Below are 22,063 nucleotides of genomic sequence, written 5' to 3' on the forward strand. Positions count from 1 at the left end.
GATTTGAGATTAATTGGTTAAACTCTTTAATCTGAATTAATCAATATTCGTTAACCACTGGGACACATCACTATAGCTTGATGGTTGCATTCTCCTCACTGTAGATATATTTCTGCCCACTTGACTTAACCATAGTCAGTAAGTCAACCATTCACTAGTTCTTTGTAATAACGGTTGGGTTTAATGCTATTTTACCCTCGAAATTACATCTTGCTCTTTAAGTCCTGTTGATCCTCTAATGAACAATAGGTTTGTGATCCAATCACTAAACTGAGTCCCTCTAGGGCAAATGAGAGGCTAGGGCCCCTTTTTCAAGATCTGGAATCAGTACTTAAGAAAACAACCTCTCTACTACCCTTAGAGATGGGTAGGAGTGAATTTCGTCTTGCACCTTATATCCCTATCTATCTACCGGTCTTACCCTTGAAATGGGAGGCTTATTGAGCCGGCGTTGTTGAGCCAATCCTCATCTATGAAAATCTAAGGATAATCCCGAATAAACAGGAGTTCATAGTTAGCTCAGGATTAAGGTTGAGTTACCTAGGTCATCGATTTGAAACAGTCAGTCTTAAATAGTAAACAACGTTATAAAGTAAGACTGACTTATTTCTTGGTCCTGGTCTTATACAAACTCTTTGCATAGGAGGCCTTCAGTTGCATGTCTTCACATGAATGATTCAAGATCACATCGTTTGTACTAGATACAAAGTGGGTCATATACAATACTGTTAGCAGAATAAGGTACCCAACCTTATTCATATATTATAGACCTTTTTGGCTATTTACTCGAACTCGATCCATCTTTATGTCTCTACATAAAGTCCAAATATTCATGTAATAGTCATGGATCTTAGTTTATTAGATTTAGTCATTACAACTACAATTTATAGACTCAACAACAAAGTTTATTGAATGAAAGTCAATAACATCTTTATTGATAATAGAATATGTTTGACATTACAAATTGCGAATTTTAGGACATACAACCCAACATATAATGTCATTCCTCTGACAGTCGCCTGCGGTTACATGTAATTTTGATGATGTTAGAGTAGTTTACGCACTCGAAGCTACAGGGCACCAAAAAAATGCGTCTTAGTTATTTTCAGATTGGTATATATTTACAGGCTCAGCTAGTCGACCCAAAACCTGAGGTTCTGACTTTTCCCTCTTGAAACATGCGTTCTCACGTGCTGCTTCCCAATTTTCCTTGGGCTTAGGTTGATCCATGGACTTTGGATCTCACCCAAGGCAATCCTCAACATACTTCATCACCTTCGTCTACAACGATTTAACAATAATATAATATTAATTTCAAATTGAAATTGAAATTAATGTAAGTAAACCTTTTAATTCATTCAAAATCTCAGAATGTTGATGTCTTTATTTGTGTTTTTCCCATTTTTTTTAGTCCAACTGACTACAAAACAGAGCTTACGGACAAAGGGAATAAAAAAGAAGCAGAATCTTCCCATGAAGGGTGGTCTTTGAACCATAGAGTCGAATACCAAAAACTACGAGCATGAGAAGCTAAATCATGAGCAATAAAATTACTCCTACGGTTTAGCCAAAGAAAGCCAACAATAGAGCCACGAAAAATGGATATCTCGAAGAACATCAATGAAAGCATGAATCTCATTGGCATATCTAGTATTCTCATTTAGAAGATTCTGGAGAATTTTGGAGTCAATTTCAACCCTGAGTGGGAAAGTGCCAGTCTTAAGAGTTCTGGAAAGACAATAAAACATGACAATGACCTCAGCGAGCTCCACGGACTCGTAATAGAAAAGTGCCTCTCCATAGCAAGCATAACTTCACGATTCTTATCACGAACAATGGTGTTGATACCCACATCACCATCCAAGAAAGTCGCATCAGAGTCAACCTTGAAAGAACTGAGCAGAGGGTCTAATCAACGGGAGACCTCCTCAATTATCAAAGAAGATCGAGCCACTTGAACGGTATCTGAACCAGTATGCTGATCAAATGATTCAACCCAGGACACCACCCACCAAATAGGATCAAAATATAGAGATATGTGGCCATAAAAAACCAAAAGTTGCGTCTATGCGAAATGGTGGAAACAATCGACAAGAAAGTTCCAATGTCCAATAGGTTCAAAATCTCACGGGTCCTACAAAAAAGAGAGACAGAAATTATGATTTATGAGCTTGAAGTTCAACTTTAAAATAATTATAAGAATTATTATGAGCTGAAGTAACTTTTCGATAATTTATTATTATTATTATCATTTGAAAATTTGATACTAGAGATGTTTGTAGTTATTTAAGAAAGTTTTATAACCAGTTTGCCATTCCAAAAAACGGTATACTGAAAAATAAATTGATCTGAAAATAACAAAAATAATAAAAGCTATAAATGGTGGGATGGTTTGGGTATTTATTTTCATGTCTTGTCGTTGTGCCATGTGCTGGTACAGAAATTAATAGCAAAATCCGTTCAAACATGCGACTTGTACACTAAATTAATTATTTTATATGTAAATGCATAGTTTTTAAGCAATGATTTCTTTCCTTTTTTTTTAAAAAAAAAAACACAAAATATTATTTCTGTCCGGAAACTATCACTGTTATTGTCTATACATATTCTTTTTCATAATTTTCCAAGGAAATAGACATGTTCTAATCTAATGTATTTAACCAATCATCTTTTAGAGAACGCTTGATTATAAATCAGAAAAATAATCTACACATGAATATATTTACTGTCTAAATTTTACAATTATAGGTAAAAAATACTCTCCATAAATTAATAATTTAGTTCCAATCATTTCAATATAGTAATTTAATGTTGCACTTTAAAATTTACAACAAGTTAATCACTATGGTAAAAATATTATTAAATCTTAACAATATTTTTAAATTTGTTATTCAACTTTAAAATTTATAACAATTTAATTATTATGATAAAAAAAATTATTAATATTTAATAATTCTTACCTATGTAGACCAATATATTGTTTGCTGACTAAATATATTGAGAATTAAAAATTAAGACATAGTACACTTTGATATAAGTAAATTTTGATTAGACATGTTACCTTAACAGATTAAATTGGTAAGGCTCAATTTGGTAATCGTTTTTTTTTTAATTAAACTTATAAATACCACTTTCACCTCTAAATTTTTCTATTTGTTATCTACTTTTTACTAATAGTTTAAAAAACCAAACTAAAATTTGAAAACTAAAAAAAATAGCTTTTAAAATATTGTTTTTGTTTTTGGAGTTTGGCTAAAAATTTAACAATTGTACTTTATAAAGATACAAATCATTGTAAAAAATTAGAAAAAAAAAGTAAGCCTAATTTTAAAAAAATAAAAATAAAAAACGAAATTTTACATTTTAAAGATCATTTTAGGGTCCATTTTTCTTTTAACAAAACAAAGAATTTATATTTATTGTGATAAACAGTTTAATTAATTTGCACTTGAATGCATAGTTGTAACTAAAGAAAAATAGACACAAAACCTAATTTGCAATACGACGTCGTTGGGTGAAATTTTGACAGCTATGGATGAGTTGGTAGTAAGAACAGTAAAATTGTCACTTTTCCCAAAAGGTTCGAAAGTGATGATAATAATTACAATCCTGCCACTGTGTGTATCGATATGCGTGATTTGCTACACGTTCGACAGGAACAAACATCCACGGTGAATAATGACAGTAGAAAAACCAATTAAATTCCACTTATGACGGTTTGTAGCTCCGGCTTTTCTCCGTCGTCGGCCTCCTTCAACGGCACTATTCCGGCTACCACCGGTGACTCAACCGCTTCCGTTGTTTAGTCAGCAAGTACGTGGCCTCTTCACCGTCAGACTGCATTTCATTTTCCACCACTTTCTTGGCAACTTCTCTCTCTCGCTTTCTTCATTTTCTTTTCTTTGACTCTGTAAACTCTGCTGCAGAGAAGGACCGGAGGTAGGAAAATCATCTCATCGAACCTTGAACTTGCCTCTTCTTCCATGGAGTATCGAGCATCGTCGACTATCTACAAGAAATTTTCAAATGCTCGCAGTTTCAACGATAAATCGGCGTACGATGGCGTCTTTGCTACTCCGTCGAAGCACGGAGCTCCGGTTTTCTCTGCTCGAGTTGAGGACTACAGAGAGATTTTTGGCGGTTCGCGAGTTTCCTCGATTCCGATTCTCGATGTTCCGGCACTGAGCGATAAGAAGTTTCCGGTTGATGTTCGTACTTCGAAGGTTGAATATTCGAAGATTTTTGGTGGCTTTGATGAGTTAAATTTCGCCATACCTTATGAGGAGCTTCTGGCGGAGGCAAACAAAACAAATTCGTTCTCTCAGAAAACTCGGTAAGCTATTGTTTTCTTAATATGCAAGCTATTTTGAAAATGAGGAACTTAATCTTTAGCGGAACGCTTTCCATTGAATAACCTGTTTCTCCTTCTATTCATTCATTTAATTTCCGGAATAGTTTCTTTTCACCAAACAATTCATTCCCCCGTTTTGTTGAGGGAGTAGGTAGAGAGGGAGATTTAATGAGATATAGTTAGGCTATATCGTGCAAATAGAGAATTAAAACAGAGGTTTGTTGGATCAGACTGTATTTGGTGTAAAAAGTTCGAGTGAATTGATTTGGAGTTCTTGTCACGGTGATAATAAAACATCGAGATAAAGGTGTGAGTGCTGTCAATTTCATCTTCACGTTCCGGTGGTGGTTTCTTTGTTTGGAATTGTTTTTTTTTTTTCCCTTTGTTCCCAATTTTTGTTTGGTGGTTTTGATACCACCTCTTTATGTTGCTCTCACTTCCAAGGACAAGAGGAAACAAACCATTAAGGAACAATGAACATGGTGGTTTTATTTGTATTAGTGAACTTTCTACATTGTTGCTATATCGTAGGATCTCAGCTGGAAGAGGATCCACGGCAGCTGAAAGTTCTTCTCAGTATGAAAAGGGGAGTAACTTTTCCACCCGTGAAGCATCATCTCAACCACTTGATAGAATGGAGAAATTCAGCGTTTCCTATCAAAAGATCAACCAAGGAAACAAAAGTTATGCTACGGAGACAGCTCATGTAGCTCTTCCCCATGCCATTCCAGGTTTTTCATGTTTAATTGACGAACACTCTCCTGTGCAGTTGTCTGGAACTGGTATGCCAACGTCTGAAAAATTGAATAGTATTCGCCCAGAAAGCATTGGGAGTACTGAAGTGGCAGATAGGCCTGAGCTTCCAATTTCTGGTGATAGTGAACAGGCTTTTAAATCAAGTAATCCAACCAATTCTCAAACCAGAACTGGCTGGTTTAGATCAGATTCAGCTGATAAGTTATTCAATGGGTATGAGGTGGATCAAGGGGTACAGAACCCTGACACTCCACCAAAATATAATTTTCTGCCTAAATTTGGTATAAGTGAGGGATTTTCAGGGAGGAAAACTGGTTTGAAGTCTGAAGCTTTTGGACATTCTGAAGATCCTTGCGATGGTTCTTCACCACCATATTTTGGTGAGGATGTTGAGGTGAATCCAGTTGCTGCTGCCTCGGTTGCAGCTTTGAGAAAAGCAATTGATGCTGCGCAGGAAAGTATTAAATTTGCTAAGGAGTCAATGGAAAGAAGGAAAACTGCCGGACTTCAAAAACATAAGAAAAAAAGGTCTTCTAGGAGCCTAAATTCTGAAGAGAGAAGGGAAGTAAAAGCTTCAAACAATTCAGGCACGTGCCAAGAGAAGGTGGCTGGGGGAACTTGTGGAAAAGTGGATACTTTGGCGCAAGCAGTTGCTGAAATCAGGGGACAGAATTCATGTACAGAATGTCCTATCACTCAAAGTGCAGTAAGGGAAAATTTAAATGCCTCGGGAACAAATTATATGGAATTTAAGATGACAGAAGTTGATTGTCGGGAGGAAGAAGGAGAAGAATTAGATGTAAAAGAACAATTTTATGAACCTAGGTCTTTTGGTGAAGACGAGCCAGAAGAAATGGAACCTGTCAAGGAAGACAATGGAGATGGATATGAATGGCAAGGAAACAATGAATTAAAGAAAACATTTGAGAATCCGGGAGAGTATGGTGATAGCTTGGTAGGGGTCAAAGAGGCTAGACCCGAGGAAAGTGGCATAAACTTAAGTGTAGTCAAAGATATTCTAATGAGCAAATTAAAGTCAGTTCTAGGTGTCGTTGAGCAGGAAAAAGATAAAATGAACTATGGCCAAAATCAAGATCAGCTAGAAACTAACATGAAAGCTGAGGCATCAATGGAACATGAAAAATGTGTGGAATTGCTGGAAGAACATAAAGTAACAAAAGAGCACGAGGAGTTTGTAATCAGGGAGATGGAGGAAAAGAACGATATGGAGACCCAGGTTAACGCTCATCAATTGGGGGTGGAAGAAGTAAGACATATCTGCCAACAAGAAGAAAAGGAGATGAAAACAAATACTGTCCAAATTGAAAATAATGTTAAAAAGATGTTAGACAAATCTAACAAAGAGGAAAGAAATATAAATAGGATTGATGACTTCCATGATGGAAAAGATGCTCATGACATGAAAGAAACTGACGAGTTGAAACTAAGCAACCTTCAAGAAAACAAACAGGATGATGAGATGATTGAAGGGCTTTCCTTTCATTTGTATAATCATGAGATTGGACAAGATGTTCTTAGACGAATAAACATTGGTGAATGTTCAGTACAGGAGAGCATTGTAAAAGCAACGTTAGACAATCTGAATACCGAGAGTAAAATTGAATTACAAGATGGTTATTGTAAGCAGGGTGAATTTGACAAGCTCTCTGAAGACCAAAAAGCTAGTGATTTTGTAGAAAGTATGGAAGGAGTGGAAGTGATTACTGACCAACTTGTATATCAGGACACTGATAATTCAACAGATATAGCAAAGATTTCCTTTGGAGTTGTAAGTAATGAATCTGGGACAATTACAGAGGGTGACTTGGAGGACAGATTGCCTTTCGAATTGTCTTCCATGGCCAAGGATATGCTTAAATGTCGAGAATTTAGAATCAAAATGGAAGAGTCATACACAAGCCCTATTTTCATCGAAAATGGGATAGATTTTGGTGCGATTGATATGAAATTGGAGCAGAAACAACATGATACACCTGCGAACAAGTCCTCAATCTTTTGCAGTTTGGGAAATGCAGAAGATTTGGCTCCTGAATTTAGAGGTATGGAGAGGAATATAAAGGAAATTGAATTCTCAACAAACAAAGAAAATGATGACGACAATTCAAATGAAGAAGAGACATTCCGGACTGTAAATAATATTGAAGCAGGCAATGGGCCTAGTACATCAGAAGATGACAAGAAAATCAGTGAAGAAGTAATGGAGGAAACTGTCACGAGCATAATTACTGAAGCAAGTATGGAAAACTATCAAGCAACCATCAAAGTAGAAGAAAGTGAAACTGATTATGTATTGAAAAAGGAAATGCAGTTGGAATCTGATGAGAACAATAATAGAGTGGGTAGCCAATCTGGCACGATTGAAATAGACTCGGAAATAATTCATATGATCAAAACAAGTCAAAGTTCAAGAGAAAGTGAGGAGAGTTATCATGTGACAGAGGATGAAATGGAAGCTAGTGATTCCTCTGACGAAGAGATGGAATATGCAGCTCATTTGGAACATTTGGAAAAAGTTAATTCGCCTGGTAGTTCTGGAAGAAAAGAAAATTTAGCTGATATACAACAGGAAGTTAGTACTAGCCAAACGGTTACAGATAATGAGGATCATCAAACCCCAACACTGGGTGAAATTGAATGTAATGCTGACCTACGGAGGAGAGAAGCAGAGGTTGAGTCCAAATTCAACAGTGAGACAGCAGCTCATGATTTGTCTCAAGCTAAAGAGGTAGTAGAGGAGTTAGTTGAGAATTTGATGAATCAAAGTATATTAGAAACTGAGAATCATCAAGCGACCCATTTAATGGAGGAGGAGAAGGTATTCCATGAGAAATTTGAGAAAGAAGCTGAAGTGATAAAGGAACGACAGAAAAAAATTGATGAAGCGAAAGAAAAGGAGAGAGAGAGAGAGAGATTAGCTGTAGAAAGAGCTATTCGTGAGGCTCGTGAAAGGGCATTTGTAGAAGCCCGAGAGAGGGCTGCTGCTGGGAGAGCTTCTGCTGACACTCGTCGAAGAGTAATGCCTGAGGCACGTGAACGCTCAGGGAAGGTTTCCATAGAGGCCAACCATAAGCCTTCTGTCGAGAAGGTTTCAAAAGAAGCCAAATTAAAAGCTCAACGTGCTGCCGTAGAAATGGCTACTTCTGAGGCAAGAGAGCGTGCATTAGAAAAAGCTATGTCTGAGAAGGCTATTTCTGAGGCAAGAAATCTGGCTGACAAGATTGTTGCTGAAAAATTACATGGTGCTACTGGAGAGAGCAAAATAAAGAAGAGTTTTTCATTTAGTGTGAGTACTTTTATTTTTTACTCTGCTCTTTTTATATTGTCCTTGAAACAGTTGAAGGGGAGCACAATGTAGTGATTAACGTTGAAAAGCACTTATTTCCAGGACTCACAGCCAAAAGGCCCATGTTCTTCCAACAATTTCAGGCATGCGAATTCATTTAACCTTGGAGGTGAGTTATGCACCAAGTACTTTTTAACAAAGCTGCTTAAAATTTTCACTATTACAAGTATAAAAACTTGTTCTTATAACTGTTTCATCTATGGTTTCTGAACAATTTGTCACTTGATAAAGGTCCCGACTCTTCAGAGAGAGAGGTGGGATCTTCTGGGGAATCAGCTCAGAGATGTAAAGCCAGGTTGGAGAGGCATCAACGAACAGTCGAGCGTGTGGTGAGTCCTGTTCAAATTGTGTTCTATCCAAAATTTTGACTGCAGAAACCACATTTCATTCTATTTTCCCGTTCCATTTCAGGCAAAAGCTCTAGCAGAGAAGAATATTCGTGATATACTCGCACAGAAAGAACAGGAAGAGAGAAATGTAATTGCACGTCTCAACAGTTTGGAAGTTTAGCTTTTTATTAGATAGTTCGTCTGACAGTTCCAAATTTTGTCTGTAACAGAGACTAGCAGAATCTTTAGATGCTGAAGTTAAACGTTGGTCAAGTGGGAAGGAGGGAAATCTGCGTGCATTGCTTTCAACTCTTCAATATGTAAGCTACCATTTTGTGCCTTATTATTGTTGTCTGATTTGGATATTATAATCAGAACCTAACTGTTAATTACATCGACAGATCCTCGGGCCCGACAGTGGGTGGCAGGCAGTCCCTCTAACAGATATCATCACAGCTGCTGCTGTCAAGAAAGCTTATCGTAGAGCCACTCTTTCCGTTCATCCTGACAAACTGCAACAACGTGGTGCAACCATTCAACAAAAGTACATATGCGAGAAAGTTTTTGATCTTTTGAAGGTATGTACTAAATGTACTACATTAATGAATCTATGCTTGTATTTAGGTTATGTTAATTTTTTAATTAGGAACTTGGTAAAAAATTCATGAACTATATAATTGTCACAAGGTGGTGTTACTAATTGTCACCTTCGTGCGCAAAAACCCTTCCAACTTAAATCTTAACTGGCCTTTTTAGGAGTGAGTTCTGCTTGCTCTCATCTTTAAAATTCAAGGACACGGTTCTACAATCTATAGAATAGATCTTGTTCAAGTAAGGTCGTTTATTGTCCAAAATATTTAGTAACTTATGGTCTGTTTGTTGTAAGTAGATTTGAAGTGATTTTAGATCATATTAGATCTCAAAATGAATTCATAAGAAGGGACATCTATATGATCTCGTATATAACATGTCAGGTTCTGTTGGAATTATGTATTATTGTATTTGGTTTAACAATTACAATTTCTTTTTTTGAGTTCAACTGAAGTTTATTTTTGGACCAAATGAATTAAGTTGTCCAAGTTTTGACGAAATCGAAATCTGTTGTGAACAGGCTGCATGGAACAGGTTCAACGTGGAGGAACGATAGTAGCACACTCCCTAAATTTCCTTTTTATTACATTAGCATTGCGATGGCTACTAACCATAGCGTATTGGTTGAAGGCAGTTACGATGGGAAATGCTAACACAATTCTTTCGATCTACTGTATCTCTAAGAGACCGTTTGGTCAGAAAAAAGGGCGCCATTTCTTAAGTCACATCATATTAGGGTTAAATTTGCGCACTATAGTTGGGAGAAAGTTAGAATTAAGTTCTATAATTTTGAACGGAAGAATTTAACCCATAGTTTGATAAATTGAGGATTTTATCAAACTATGGGAATTAAATATTAGTTATTAATTTAGAGATTAAATTCTAACTTTTTTCAAACTATAAAAATCAAATTTGTAGTTTATTCACTTATTTAATTCAATAATTTTTTTCCTTTTTTCAAAATCATAATTTAGAATTTAGACCTAAAAAGAAATGTTTTCTGAATATTGTCCTCTTGGTTTTTAAGGTTTGATCTCTTTTTCTTAAAGATATAACAAAAGAATGCTTTGGCCAATAAACAATATTCAAGTTGCCTACCAATTAGCACAACAAAATGTTGACATTATCATATAAAACACTGAACTTCTGACAGTTGAATAATGTCACATTACCATTATATAATATATAAACAAGATGGATAAAATATTGAAATAAATAACAAAGAATTATTGATTATTTTTTTCAAACGTCAATCTCAAAGCCTAAGGTAAAGATGTATACAAAATATAACTAAAGGAACTAAGAAAAGAACCAGAATAATTTAACCAAACACACGACTCAAGAAAAAAATGTCCAAAATTTAACTCTCAAGAGTCTAAATAGCCTCAAGCAATTTAGAACAACAAAAAAATACTTTAGATTGTCTAACTTAACTAACCATTTAGGGAGAATGCAATGTAGCTTTATAGACACAAAAATTATGTCCGTACCAAATATGATAGATACAAACACAATGGTTGACTCTCTAAACCTTACACCTAAAAGGATTACGAGCACAAAAATCCACTTGAACTTTGTATCTAATGAGTGATCTTATGAAAATGTCACCCCACAAAAGGATGTCCCAAATGGTTCGACTAAAAGGACACACTCAAATAATAAATGGTTTGTAACTCAACTAAGGCGGTTGAGCGCTTAGACTAAGACGGCGACTCTGACCCGTATGGTTAAGCCATCCTTCTCCTGGGATTGTGAGAAGCTGAATTTCACGAGTGCACATGCAATAGAGATATCAAAACCCCACATGCGAATACGATCATACGTCTAACCAATTTTCAATTTGGAATAGCAAGCCATATTACGTCATCGCATGATTATTGATTAAATAGACGCACGATTGAACTGATGATTTACTCTACACGGTGCATGTGAACTGTGAAGAAACCAATTGCTTAGGTCATTAACGTTTCGACAAGACAAGAAATGCCGACAGGAGCTGGAGGCTCGTGACAAATTCTAACTGCAAAAGTTGAGTGTACTGCAAAAAGTGGGTTTAGGTTGTGTGCACGAAACAGAAGAAACAATACGAAAAGGTACAGAATCACAGGCCAACTTTGGCATTACTATTATTGAAATATGAATTGGCATATTCCATTATTAGATGCTGACACAATCATAAGCCAAGAACATGAAGCATTATAGCATTCTGTGCGTGCATTCGATTCTCTGCTTGAGGAAAAACAATGGAGTTGGGAGCCTCAATTACACCATCTGTCACCTCTACCCCTCTCTCTGCTGGCAGGCAATGCATGAAATAAGCCTTTGAACCTGCTAAGTTCATCAGCTCTTCGTTAACCTACAACAATAACGCAAATAATAATGTCATTCCAGCTCTGTTAAGTGGTTATATACCATATGCATCTTTAAAATTAGAGGACACGCTTGTACACTCTATAAAACAGATTAGATTCTGTTCAAGTAAGGTCGTGGTTATATACCATATGCATCCAAAATATCAAAAAATAAAATGGAAGAATCAAAGTACGAGCAGTGCTCTCCAATATTTGTGTCAAATGACTGTTCTGTATATGGTCCCAAGGAGTCGACAGTGCACACCACCCAAAAATGTAGAGAGTGGACAAGCTGGAGTAATTCTCTATTGGGGTGTTTGATGGGGAAGGTTTGAGTTTGGTTGGTTGGGTAGGGCATACATTTGACCAGAGAGTTAATTGTGCAACAAAATTCAGATATGAAACTGTATTTAGCCTATAAATTAAGCTGAACTCAAGTAGCTTTTTCTTTGGTGATCACTTCTGCATTCGTCAATGAGATTGCGTTTCACTTGGCTAGAAAAAGTGAAAAATTTCTTCCAGACCCACAATTGTCTTCATGAAATTAACTGGTACAGGCCATGTTGCACCAACTACACTTTTTCATTAGTGTGAATATTACTCTGAACTCACGTTACTGCTAACAGAGATACAACAGGACAGGTGAACATGTGAACTAGTCGTTAGCTATGAGGTATTCCGCATGGAAAAAGGGCAGACAAGAGGCTATTTTTTGAATTTTCCATCCCAAATGATCGCATAAGAGATCACAATCAGATAATTCAGTATAAGTCGGAGCATGTCCCTGTCTACTAACATTTTTTTTAATGATATCTTCATTGACAAAGTTATTTAGCTTGAAGTGCATTCATTAGAAAGAAAATGCTCCAACAAGTACCTGGAAGCCTTGAAACACTTGACGGCGATATTCAGCCTCCTCTTTTTGTCCCATGCTGGCCCAAACATCTGAGTACACAACATCAGCGCCTTTCACTGCTTCCTTGGGATCATGGGTAATCTCAATCTTGCTGACTCCAGCTTGCCGGGCCTTTTCAACTGTAATCTTATCTGGCTCAAAACCTTTAGGACAGGCGCAAACGAAGTGGAGGGGTACAACTGATGCCAACAACAACCATGAGTGCACCATGTTATTTCCATCTCCAACATACACAACCTAAATTTTCATTATCAGCCGCTCAATTCATTAGAACAAATATAATCGTATATTTTATATCTACTATAACGAAACACAGAGGTAAAGCCAAACCTTAGTTCCTTCTAACTTGCCAATATGCTCAATCATAGTGAGTGCATCAGCCATTACTTGACAAGGATGGTTGTAATCCGTCAGGCCGTTTATTACAGGCACGGTGGAATATTTAGCTAAATCAAGAATATCCTGCAACAAAATGGTAGTATGAAGACCAGTAGAGAGGCATCTGAACTATTAGACTACTAATAACACACAATGGATTAATGAAACAGAAGAAATCACGGCCCACTAATGTATGGCAACTCTGCGGATATTCCACTTGTTGAAACTTGACGCTTTTTGCTCTTGATTTTCCCTAAATAAAAACCCATCAACGAGAAAAGAACCATATAAGTAATAAGATTATTTCCGCCTCAGACACCTTTCCATGGTGGAAGCCTCTTCAGCTGTAATCAGTATTTTACCACCATCAAATTGGAATTGGCCACCAGCTAGATAATCGAAGAATTAGTGCCTTGCCCATCAAATAAGCTTTTCTAACAGTAAAATTATTTGGTGACAAAACAATATCTAACTAGTTCTACGCCTACCTGAATAGATATGCATCATAGCAGTCTTGCGGCTAAATGTCAGTATTCACTAACAGGCCAAGATTCCCACCTTAATGTCCCACAATCCAGTCAACATCATAAAATGAGTGACTTCATCCCAATAGAGACATGAACTTCATTAAATCATAGATGAATAATTCTACATATCTATCTATCAAAAGAGAAATCTCAAGCAAACTTAAATTCCTTTAATCGCTGCGTCAAATAAAATATGAAATAATAACTAGTAAGGGCCTGTCACAAGGAAGACTTAAGCAATTGTTACCTGTGTTCCAAAATGATTTTTCATTTAGAAACTCAATTAACAGTTTAATTACAGAACACATAAGGTAATAAAAGAAACATCATTAAGTCATACTTAGCTAGAAAAACCTTCTCACAAACCACCACTAATAGGCCCTAAAACTCAATCACCCTTATTTTTGCTTCATTAATATTGTGACAAAACAACAATTTTGACAAGGGAAAACTAGCTTTGATCAAGTACACTCATAGCAGATATTATCCATGTTCATAACTCAACATGTTGTCGTTTGGAACTAAGGAAATAAACTGGTCATGATACCTGATGCCCAAAAACACGAGCCATGATAACATCATTATAGCGAGACAAAACACGAGCAATATCCCTAGTTTCCTCTCTTTTTCCCATTTGGATAGTGTCAGGCCCTAAATATATGGCATGGCCCCCTAGCAAGAAGAAACCAGTCTCAAAGGAAACTCTGGTTCTCATGGATGGTTTTGCAAAGATCATAGCCATGGTCTTCCCTTTAAATGGGAGAAATGTCCTATCACCAGATTTCAGTTGCGCCTTAACTTCAATTGCACGGTCTAAGATCTTCAAGAGGGTGGATTTATCAAAATCACTGAGGTGAAGGAAATCCTTCTTCTCTGCTTTCACTGTGATAAACAATACAACAGAGCAAAAACGTCACATAATTAACGGCATACATCCGTCGATTAATAGAATTGCATGCATTTACAAAAAACGTGCATCCCTTGGGGGAAAGTTTTAGTCAGAAACACCATAATCTGTTCTCAAGCAAGTGAGAGAGCCGATCTCGCACATCGCCAATGCAAGCGTCAGAGATAAATCGGCACCGAAGAAGTTTAATAATGTATTGGATACTTATTCAACTTCACAAACCAAATAAGAACAGTGATCGAGCAATATAGATTTCATCATCAATCACAGTCCATAAACCCTAACTTCCAAGTCAAATAAGCAAGAAACGCAAAGAACTTAGTCGAAATGAAATTTATAGGAACAATATCGTAAACAACGAAGTTTAATCAAAGATAGACATGAACCTTTAGCTACGACGGAAGGAGGGGAAGTTGCAGAAGTCTGACAAGAGATTGAAGGAAAACGAGCAGGAAACGGCGGCGGAGAAGCGACAGAAAAGCCTGAAACCTCGCCGAAAAACTTCACCGATCGTCGAAGAGACCTACTGGAGTAGAAGTGAGTAGAGAAGGAGTTTTTATCCGATCGAACAGTGGAGTGAGAGCAAATCGCTGCCATTGCTTTAGGTAGAAATGGCGGAAAATCGGAAGTTCCGATTCCGATATTCCGAACAATTTAAGTATCTGAATCCGGCGGCGACGATTCTCCTTGGTTGATTTGATTCCCACAGTCTCAGAGTTTGGCAAAGGTATTCAACCGATTTTGAACATAAAATAGAGAATATATATTGCTTTTGATAATAAAATGACCCTTTCACAATTCATTCCTTCATTGTTGTTTATGGCTTTTCGGCCTCGGAACCAACAAAGCATAACGGATGTTTACATCAAAATGATTAATAAAAATAATAAAAGGAAACTAAAAACAAAAACATAGTGGATGATTTGGTCCCAAGAAAAAATGAAAAAGTGAGTACAGCGGATGTTTACATCAAATATATCTAATAATAGTAATGTTATTTTAAAAAGATACTACAAACTAATATAATGAGTCAAATTGAGCATAGTTCAATTGAGATTCATAATTCGATTCTCCCGATTCCTTACTAAAAAAACATAATGAACAAGTTAAAATCAATCTACCTTAATTAACATATGAATATGTTAGCGATTTAGAGGTCAATAGTTTTATCTTAATTCAATTAACATATAATTTACATATGTTGATAAAAAAAATTATGGTTCGAATCTCTTTCTCACCTTAGTCAAAAAAGAAGTTTAATGATTGAAATTCAAAATATTGAGTTTATGCCTATAAATATCTCTAATCTTTCTCTAATAAAAAAAAAAATAACCTTGTATTTAGTACCAACGATTTTTAAAAAGTTGCATGAGTGAATTGTAGTCATCATGATGTAAGATTTGGTTTTGATAGAATGTTATTTTACATTTATTTCATTTTGGTATCTTCTCCTATATAGTAGACATTGATGAATTATTTTCTTTCTTTATTTGTTTCCTTATTTATGAAACTCGGGGTTTTAAATTTCATGCCTTGCTCTAAACCTATCATCAATAATAATCATTCACCAATTGTGGTATACAACTCATCTTCTTTTAAGCCTTATTTAAAGGTTATCAGGTTTGATCAATGCTCATCAGCTTGGTTAGTATGCATAAATTTCGAGACAATGACATTTTTCTTTTGGGATGTGCATCATCTTTGCCTCTTTTCGATATCTCATGAACTTGAGTTTGCTCGTGGATTTTGGATCTACCTTGGTCAACCCTCAATATTGAGTGTGTGAATGAGTGTGCATTCTTTAGCTATTAGGCCCATTGTTATATTTAAGGGTTTCATAATGGGGATTTAGAAATTCATATCATATACAAAACTTATTTTCATAAATTTCCAAATTTTTAGATTTTTACATATGTAGGATTTACATGCAAATTAGAACCAACATAACCTTTTCGAGGTCCATGCCTATTTATTAAAAAAAATGTCCATATTTTGAAGTTTACTTGATGTTGGAGAGAGATTACGACCAAATATATTAAATTAGAGTGATAATATTTTGACTATTTTTTTAAAAAAAGAATGCCTTTATTATAGATTCTAAATTAGTTGAGATTACAATCAATTTAATTAATTCAATGACTAAGAGAAATTCGATGGGTATATAGTATACATTTTGTAATAGTTTTTAGATATGTCGTTACACTTTTTGTGTTTAATATATTCAGATGTATATATAGTATGTTACATATTTGCATGTATGCAATATATTCCATAGTATATTTTGAATCAATATGTGTAACGACCCGACCCCCTAGGACTTAAGTTAGACCGTTACTAAATACATGCATGCATGGAACTCAAAACGGCACTCGGTTATGGCGAAATAAATGCTAATTAAATAAGATAAGTTCAAAAGTCTTTCATTAAATTCAAATACTAAAACAGTAGTAGGGTACCCATAAATCATAAAGGACAATAAATAAGTCTGAAAAACAATTCTTAAAAATAAGTTTTAAGCATCAAAACTAAAAGTTAAGTGGAACATGAAAAGAACTTTAAATCTCATGAATGGAAGCGTAAAAACTAGTCCCAGTGACCCGATCACGAATTTCACTTGTCCATCGCTGGTGCATCTCTACCCTTACCTGAAACAACAACATGAGAAAGAATGAGTATAAAATACTCAGTAAGTAACCCCACTACTGGGGTCAGGCTGGACATCTATGTCCTCTAGATACCTATCTTTGGTGAAACATATAAATTGCTCTAGTCCTCATGGGACACATACATACATGAAAAACTGAGTTATATTCTACTGTAGTTAAATATACCCACTATCTCTAGTAAGTCCCGTATGACCTACAACCTCTGGTGAATCCTGAAGGAAACACAATCTCTTACATACGCATGGTTATGCATACACCTCTTTCATATACACATAACCCATTGAATGTGTACCTCTTTCGTACACCTGGTTAAGTATACACCTCTTTCGTATACACCTAACCTACTGAGTATGTACCTCTTTCATACATCTAGTTATGTATACACCTCTTTCGTATACACATAACCCACTGAGTATGTACCTCTTTCGTACACCCCAGATCCTCTCTATAAATGTAGGGATGCGTACCTCTTTCGTACACATGGTTAGGCATACACCTCTTTCGTATACACATAACCCACTGAGTATGTACCTCTTTCGTACACCCCAGATCCTCTCTATAAATGTAGGGATGCGTACCTCTTTCGTACACATGGTTAGGCATACACCTCTTTCGTATACACATAACCCACTGAGTATGTACCTCTTTCGTACACCCCAGAACCCTCTAGGTATGTATCACTTTCATACACACCACCCCTAATACATCTCTTTCATGTACTAGCGCCTTTGGACGTGCATCATTTTCATGCAGTCACATAGTTTGGAAAGGAAAAGAGAATGCATTTAACTTCATATTACATATAACATTCACCTAATCATGAATCTTCTAAAAAATCTCCTAATCAAGGTTAGGCTAGTTAACCTCAACATACGTAATTAATCTAGTATTAATGGATCCACTCTAGTACATCACTTTCATGCACTAACTCATGTAACAATCAAACATTTGAAATTTTATAATACATCATATAACTTACACACTTTCATAATAAATCACATCAATAAGTGCATCAACAAAATGCTCCAACTTTCACCTAACTTTAAGACATTTCCGTAATAGTGCCGCTTAACTCATAATTTAGGGTCATGCCCAATCGTTCTTTTAATATATTTCATAAAATTCTAAATCATGCTCATACATTAACATGCTTCAGTCATATTATCACATGTTCATATATCTTATCTAAACGGTCTATTAAATCTCAGAACAGTCAAAATTATCCTTGTAACCAGTCTTACAATTCTCAACATCAACAGATTAAATACAACCATATGGAATCACATACCATCTCATGCTAGCATTCAAGTGCCTATGTGCATAAATAAATCTTTCAGATCTCATACCAGAACATACATTGGTCATACTATACTATCAGTCCATCATGCTGTCATTCTGCCATATCATTCATTTATCATGCTAGCATACATCTAATGCCTGGCCCGTGGACAGTTCCAGTAGTAAGATTACTTACCTCTAATCGCAAACTCTAGAAACTAGAAGCTCAACCCCTTCCTTGCCCAATGGAACCTTGAATCAAACAAACATGCAAAATAACTTTAATTCTTGTTGGTTGTTGTTTGAAATTTGGAGCCATTAAGAAGTGGGTAACTCAAATCTAAGTCGCAAGCATTGTGGCCGTTGAAGTTGTATGTTGCGGCGTCAGAGGACATTGGTTGGAGATTGTGGGCATTGTCGTTATTCATTGGAAGGAGAAAACGAACAGATGGGAGGTGGAGTTTGACTTTTTATATAAAATAATAATAATAATAAAACAAAAAAAGAAATAAATATAATTACATTTAATTCCTTTCCGTTTTATAATATTAAATTTCATTACATTTAATTACTTTCCGTTTTACTATTAAATTTCTTTCCGTTTCAAAAGAAAATTAATTCCTGCCATTAATTTTAATAATTTCACTCAAACAATTAAATTTCCACACTTACACTTGAAGTCCAAAATTCCAAAAATGCCCTTAATTAATAAAAATTACTGAAATTCCAAATAATAAAGTTACTGAAATTACATTATTATTAAAAAAATGTGCGGGGTGTTACATTCTTCCCTCCTCAAAGAACTTTCGTCCGTGAAAGTTCATTCTTTAAAAAAAAAAAACTCCGGGGGTGTTACAATATGTATACATATTGGTAGCACACATGTACTAGTGATAATTGTGGTAGGCATATAAAATATTTTAACATATGTATGCAATATACTAAGATTTTTTATACAATGAAATATACCGTAAAACATTGTATCAAAATGCTTTTTTAGTACTACGATATTTTCATTTGAAAATATATTCGTAATATACTAAAATAGATAGTTGTTCCTTTCGAAAGTCTCTTTAGATGTTCTTTTTTTTAAAAAAAATATATCTTAGAATATTGTGTTAGGGGTATGATATATTCTAACATATATATGCTACTAAGAGTTTTACATAATGAAATATATTGTAAAACACCAAGTTAATATGTTTTTTTTGGCATTATAGTAGTTCCATTCTAATGTATATTTAAAATATAACAAAATAGATGGTTGTTTCATACGAAAGTTTCGTTAGATGATTATTTTTAAATATACCTTAGAATATTGTATTAGACGTATAAAAAATTGTATCCTATACATACAATATACTAAGATTTTTATATAACGAAATATTCGGTAAAACATCGTATTAAGATTGCAATATGTGAATATAACATTGCAATATGTGAGTTTAAAACAGTACATATCAATTGTACCACAATACATAAATCACATGTGACAATGCAATATATAAATTAAGAGTATACATCAATTATACTGCAATACTTAAATCACATATTAACTCAATATGAATTATAAAGCAGATAGGTCATAATATATATCACATTCACAATCCATATAATTAGAAATTGTACATTCACAACCCATATTTTCAGATTATATGTCATAAACCTCATTTATATCATAAATATTCATACTTTTAAACAACCACAGTTTTATATCAAAGTACATATCACAAAAATCGTTGGTTTATATTTTTAAGCTTTACAACCCATCGACCACAGTTTTACAATGTCATCGAGTTGGGCGGCAGTAGCTATGATACTGTCCTCTTCAAAGAGGTAATCCTCTTCGTCTATGATATCGTTGCGCTTGTGGGGAACTGCAATTGACGTTCAAACTTTCTCTAAATGTCTCTAGGTTAGAGAAAGCTGCGAAGTTCCAAAAATACACCATGCTTTATATATGAAATACAGGATAGATGAACAATGGTTGAAAATATTTGACGGGAATCGCTAGGAAAAATAGGAAACGTACCGGAAGTTTCATCAGAAGGAATGAATCGCCTATGTTTTTCTTCGTTGTTGTGGACGTTGAAGAAAGATGGAGAAGATTGTGGATTTGGAGAGATATGAGAAGAAAGATGGAGAAGACCATGAGTTTGGAGAAGATCTGAGAATATAGATGGCGAAGATCGTGGGTTTGATTTTCGATTTAATTAAAATATTTGAAAAGGGTTAGTTTTTTCTTAAAGATTGCATGTGAAATCAAGAGACCTTTGAGTTTTTTTTTTTTTTTTTTTTTTTTTAAATACGTGTAACTGATTGTCGGTTGAGGACATAAAGATAATGGGCCCTAATCATTACAAGCAATCTGGGCTTTCATGTCGGTTGAAAAAACTAAAAACGAATGTATAATCTTGGTTTTTTTAAAAAATAAAAAATGGATCTTTAATGTCGGTTTGAAACCGACATTGTAGGCATATCTATAATGTCGGTTTAAAATTGACATTGTAGATGACCCTCTCCTTTGAAGCCCAAATAATTTTTTAATCTTAGTTTTTTGTTCCCTCCCTCCTCTATTTCCATTTCCCTCTCAATCTTCATTTTTAGTCAAATTAAGGTTACAAAATAAGAAGGAAAAAGAGATGGTGCATTTTCATTTTGATCTCTCTCGTCTCTTACCTCCGTCTGCATAAGTCGCACCACCAGTAAGAAACCCACACTGTCGATCCTGCATTCGTCGCTAACTATCAAATCTCGTCGTCAGTTGCATTCTGCTAGCTGCTGATCACCCATGTCCGTCCACACTGGTTCAACACGTCACTCGTTTCGTCATCGATTAGAGTCATCGGCTGTCATCCGTCCATGCCAATCCAACAGCGTCGCTCGTCTTAGTCACACCCAACCCTTTGTCTCCGCTGTTGATGGTTCATTTCTCTCTCCGATCTCAATCTCTTCTCTCTCTTTTAAATCATATCCATTTCTTTTACTTCTTCCTTGTTCTACATTTTTCGTTCTTTTTATGACTCCATTTTCTGTGAAATATGCTTTGATTTAGTCGTCTTCATTTGTTGTCAAGTTGAAGCTTGCTATATGATTGTCACTAACTTTTCCTTTTCTTCTACAAAGGGAGAGATGAGATCCATCACATGGGTAAACAATCTTCTTATCGCAATCTTCGTTAACATAAAGCTCTTCTATTTCATGTCTTTTTTTGTTTCTAAACACCCATTTTCTTTTTCTTCTTCAAACTAATTTTGACTATTGAGAATGGATGAGTTTGAAGTATTTAATAAAACGTCCTTTGCAAATGTTAGCATTGAGTTATTAAAAAATAAGTCTAGGTATTTATCCAAATATAACGTTTATATTTGGATTTAACCTACGATGTTTAGGTGATAAACCAGTTTTAAAACTTCATACCACTCACATATTGCTCATAAAACTGGTTAACAACACTCAATTATTCGGCTATAATCCCCAGGTAGGAGGTGTTCTGTAGATCGTCAACTTAAGAACCCCCAGCCTTAGACAAGATTATATATCGGTTGAGTTTGTAACCATATTTTACAAGATTTCGACCTATTTTAACTATTAAAACAGGTGGTTAACCTACGTGAGCATGCAACTTATATTTGTTATGGATTTTAAA

The 22,063-nt window shown here is 35.2% G+C and overlaps 2 protein-coding genes across 2 annotated transcripts; one reads left to right on the plus strand and one right to left on the minus strand.

Annotated features, from left to right (window-relative positions):
- The first annotated feature begins 3,653 nt into the window (after positions 1–3,653).
- On the plus strand, positions 3,654–10,271 carry LOC120085690 (auxilin-like protein 1). Its single transcript, XM_039041833.1, has 9 exons — positions 3,654–3,813; positions 3,927–4,333; positions 4,883–8,411; positions 8,514–8,580; positions 8,703–8,800; positions 8,883–8,948; positions 9,031–9,120; positions 9,202–9,378; positions 9,912–10,271. The coding sequence occupies exons 2-9, from the start codon at positions 3,984–3,986 to the stop codon at positions 9,945–9,947; spliced, it is 4,413 nt and encodes a 1,470-aa protein (XP_038897761.1). The 5' UTR covers positions 3,654–3,813; positions 3,927–3,983; the 3' UTR covers positions 9,948–10,271.
- Positions 10,272–11,375: 1,104 nt separating this feature from the next.
- Positions 11,376–15,328, minus strand: LOC120086832 (ornithine carbamoyltransferase, chloroplastic). Its single transcript, XM_039043637.1, has 5 exons — positions 14,857–15,328; positions 14,111–14,445; positions 12,989–13,120; positions 12,620–12,895; positions 11,376–11,747 (listed from the first exon to the last, which is right to left on the minus strand). Exons 1-5 carry the CDS (start codon positions 15,065–15,067, stop codon positions 11,565–11,567), a joined length of 1,137 nt encoding a protein of 378 aa, XP_038899565.1. The 5' UTR covers positions 15,068–15,328; the 3' UTR covers positions 11,376–11,564.
- Positions 15,329–22,063: the final 6,735 nt, after the last annotated feature.

This window comes from Benincasa hispida, chromosome 9 (genome assembly GCF_009727055.1).
Source record: "Benincasa hispida cultivar B227 chromosome 9, ASM972705v1, whole genome shotgun sequence".
NCBI lineage: Eukaryota > Viridiplantae > Streptophyta > Magnoliopsida > Cucurbitales > Cucurbitaceae > Benincasa > Benincasa hispida.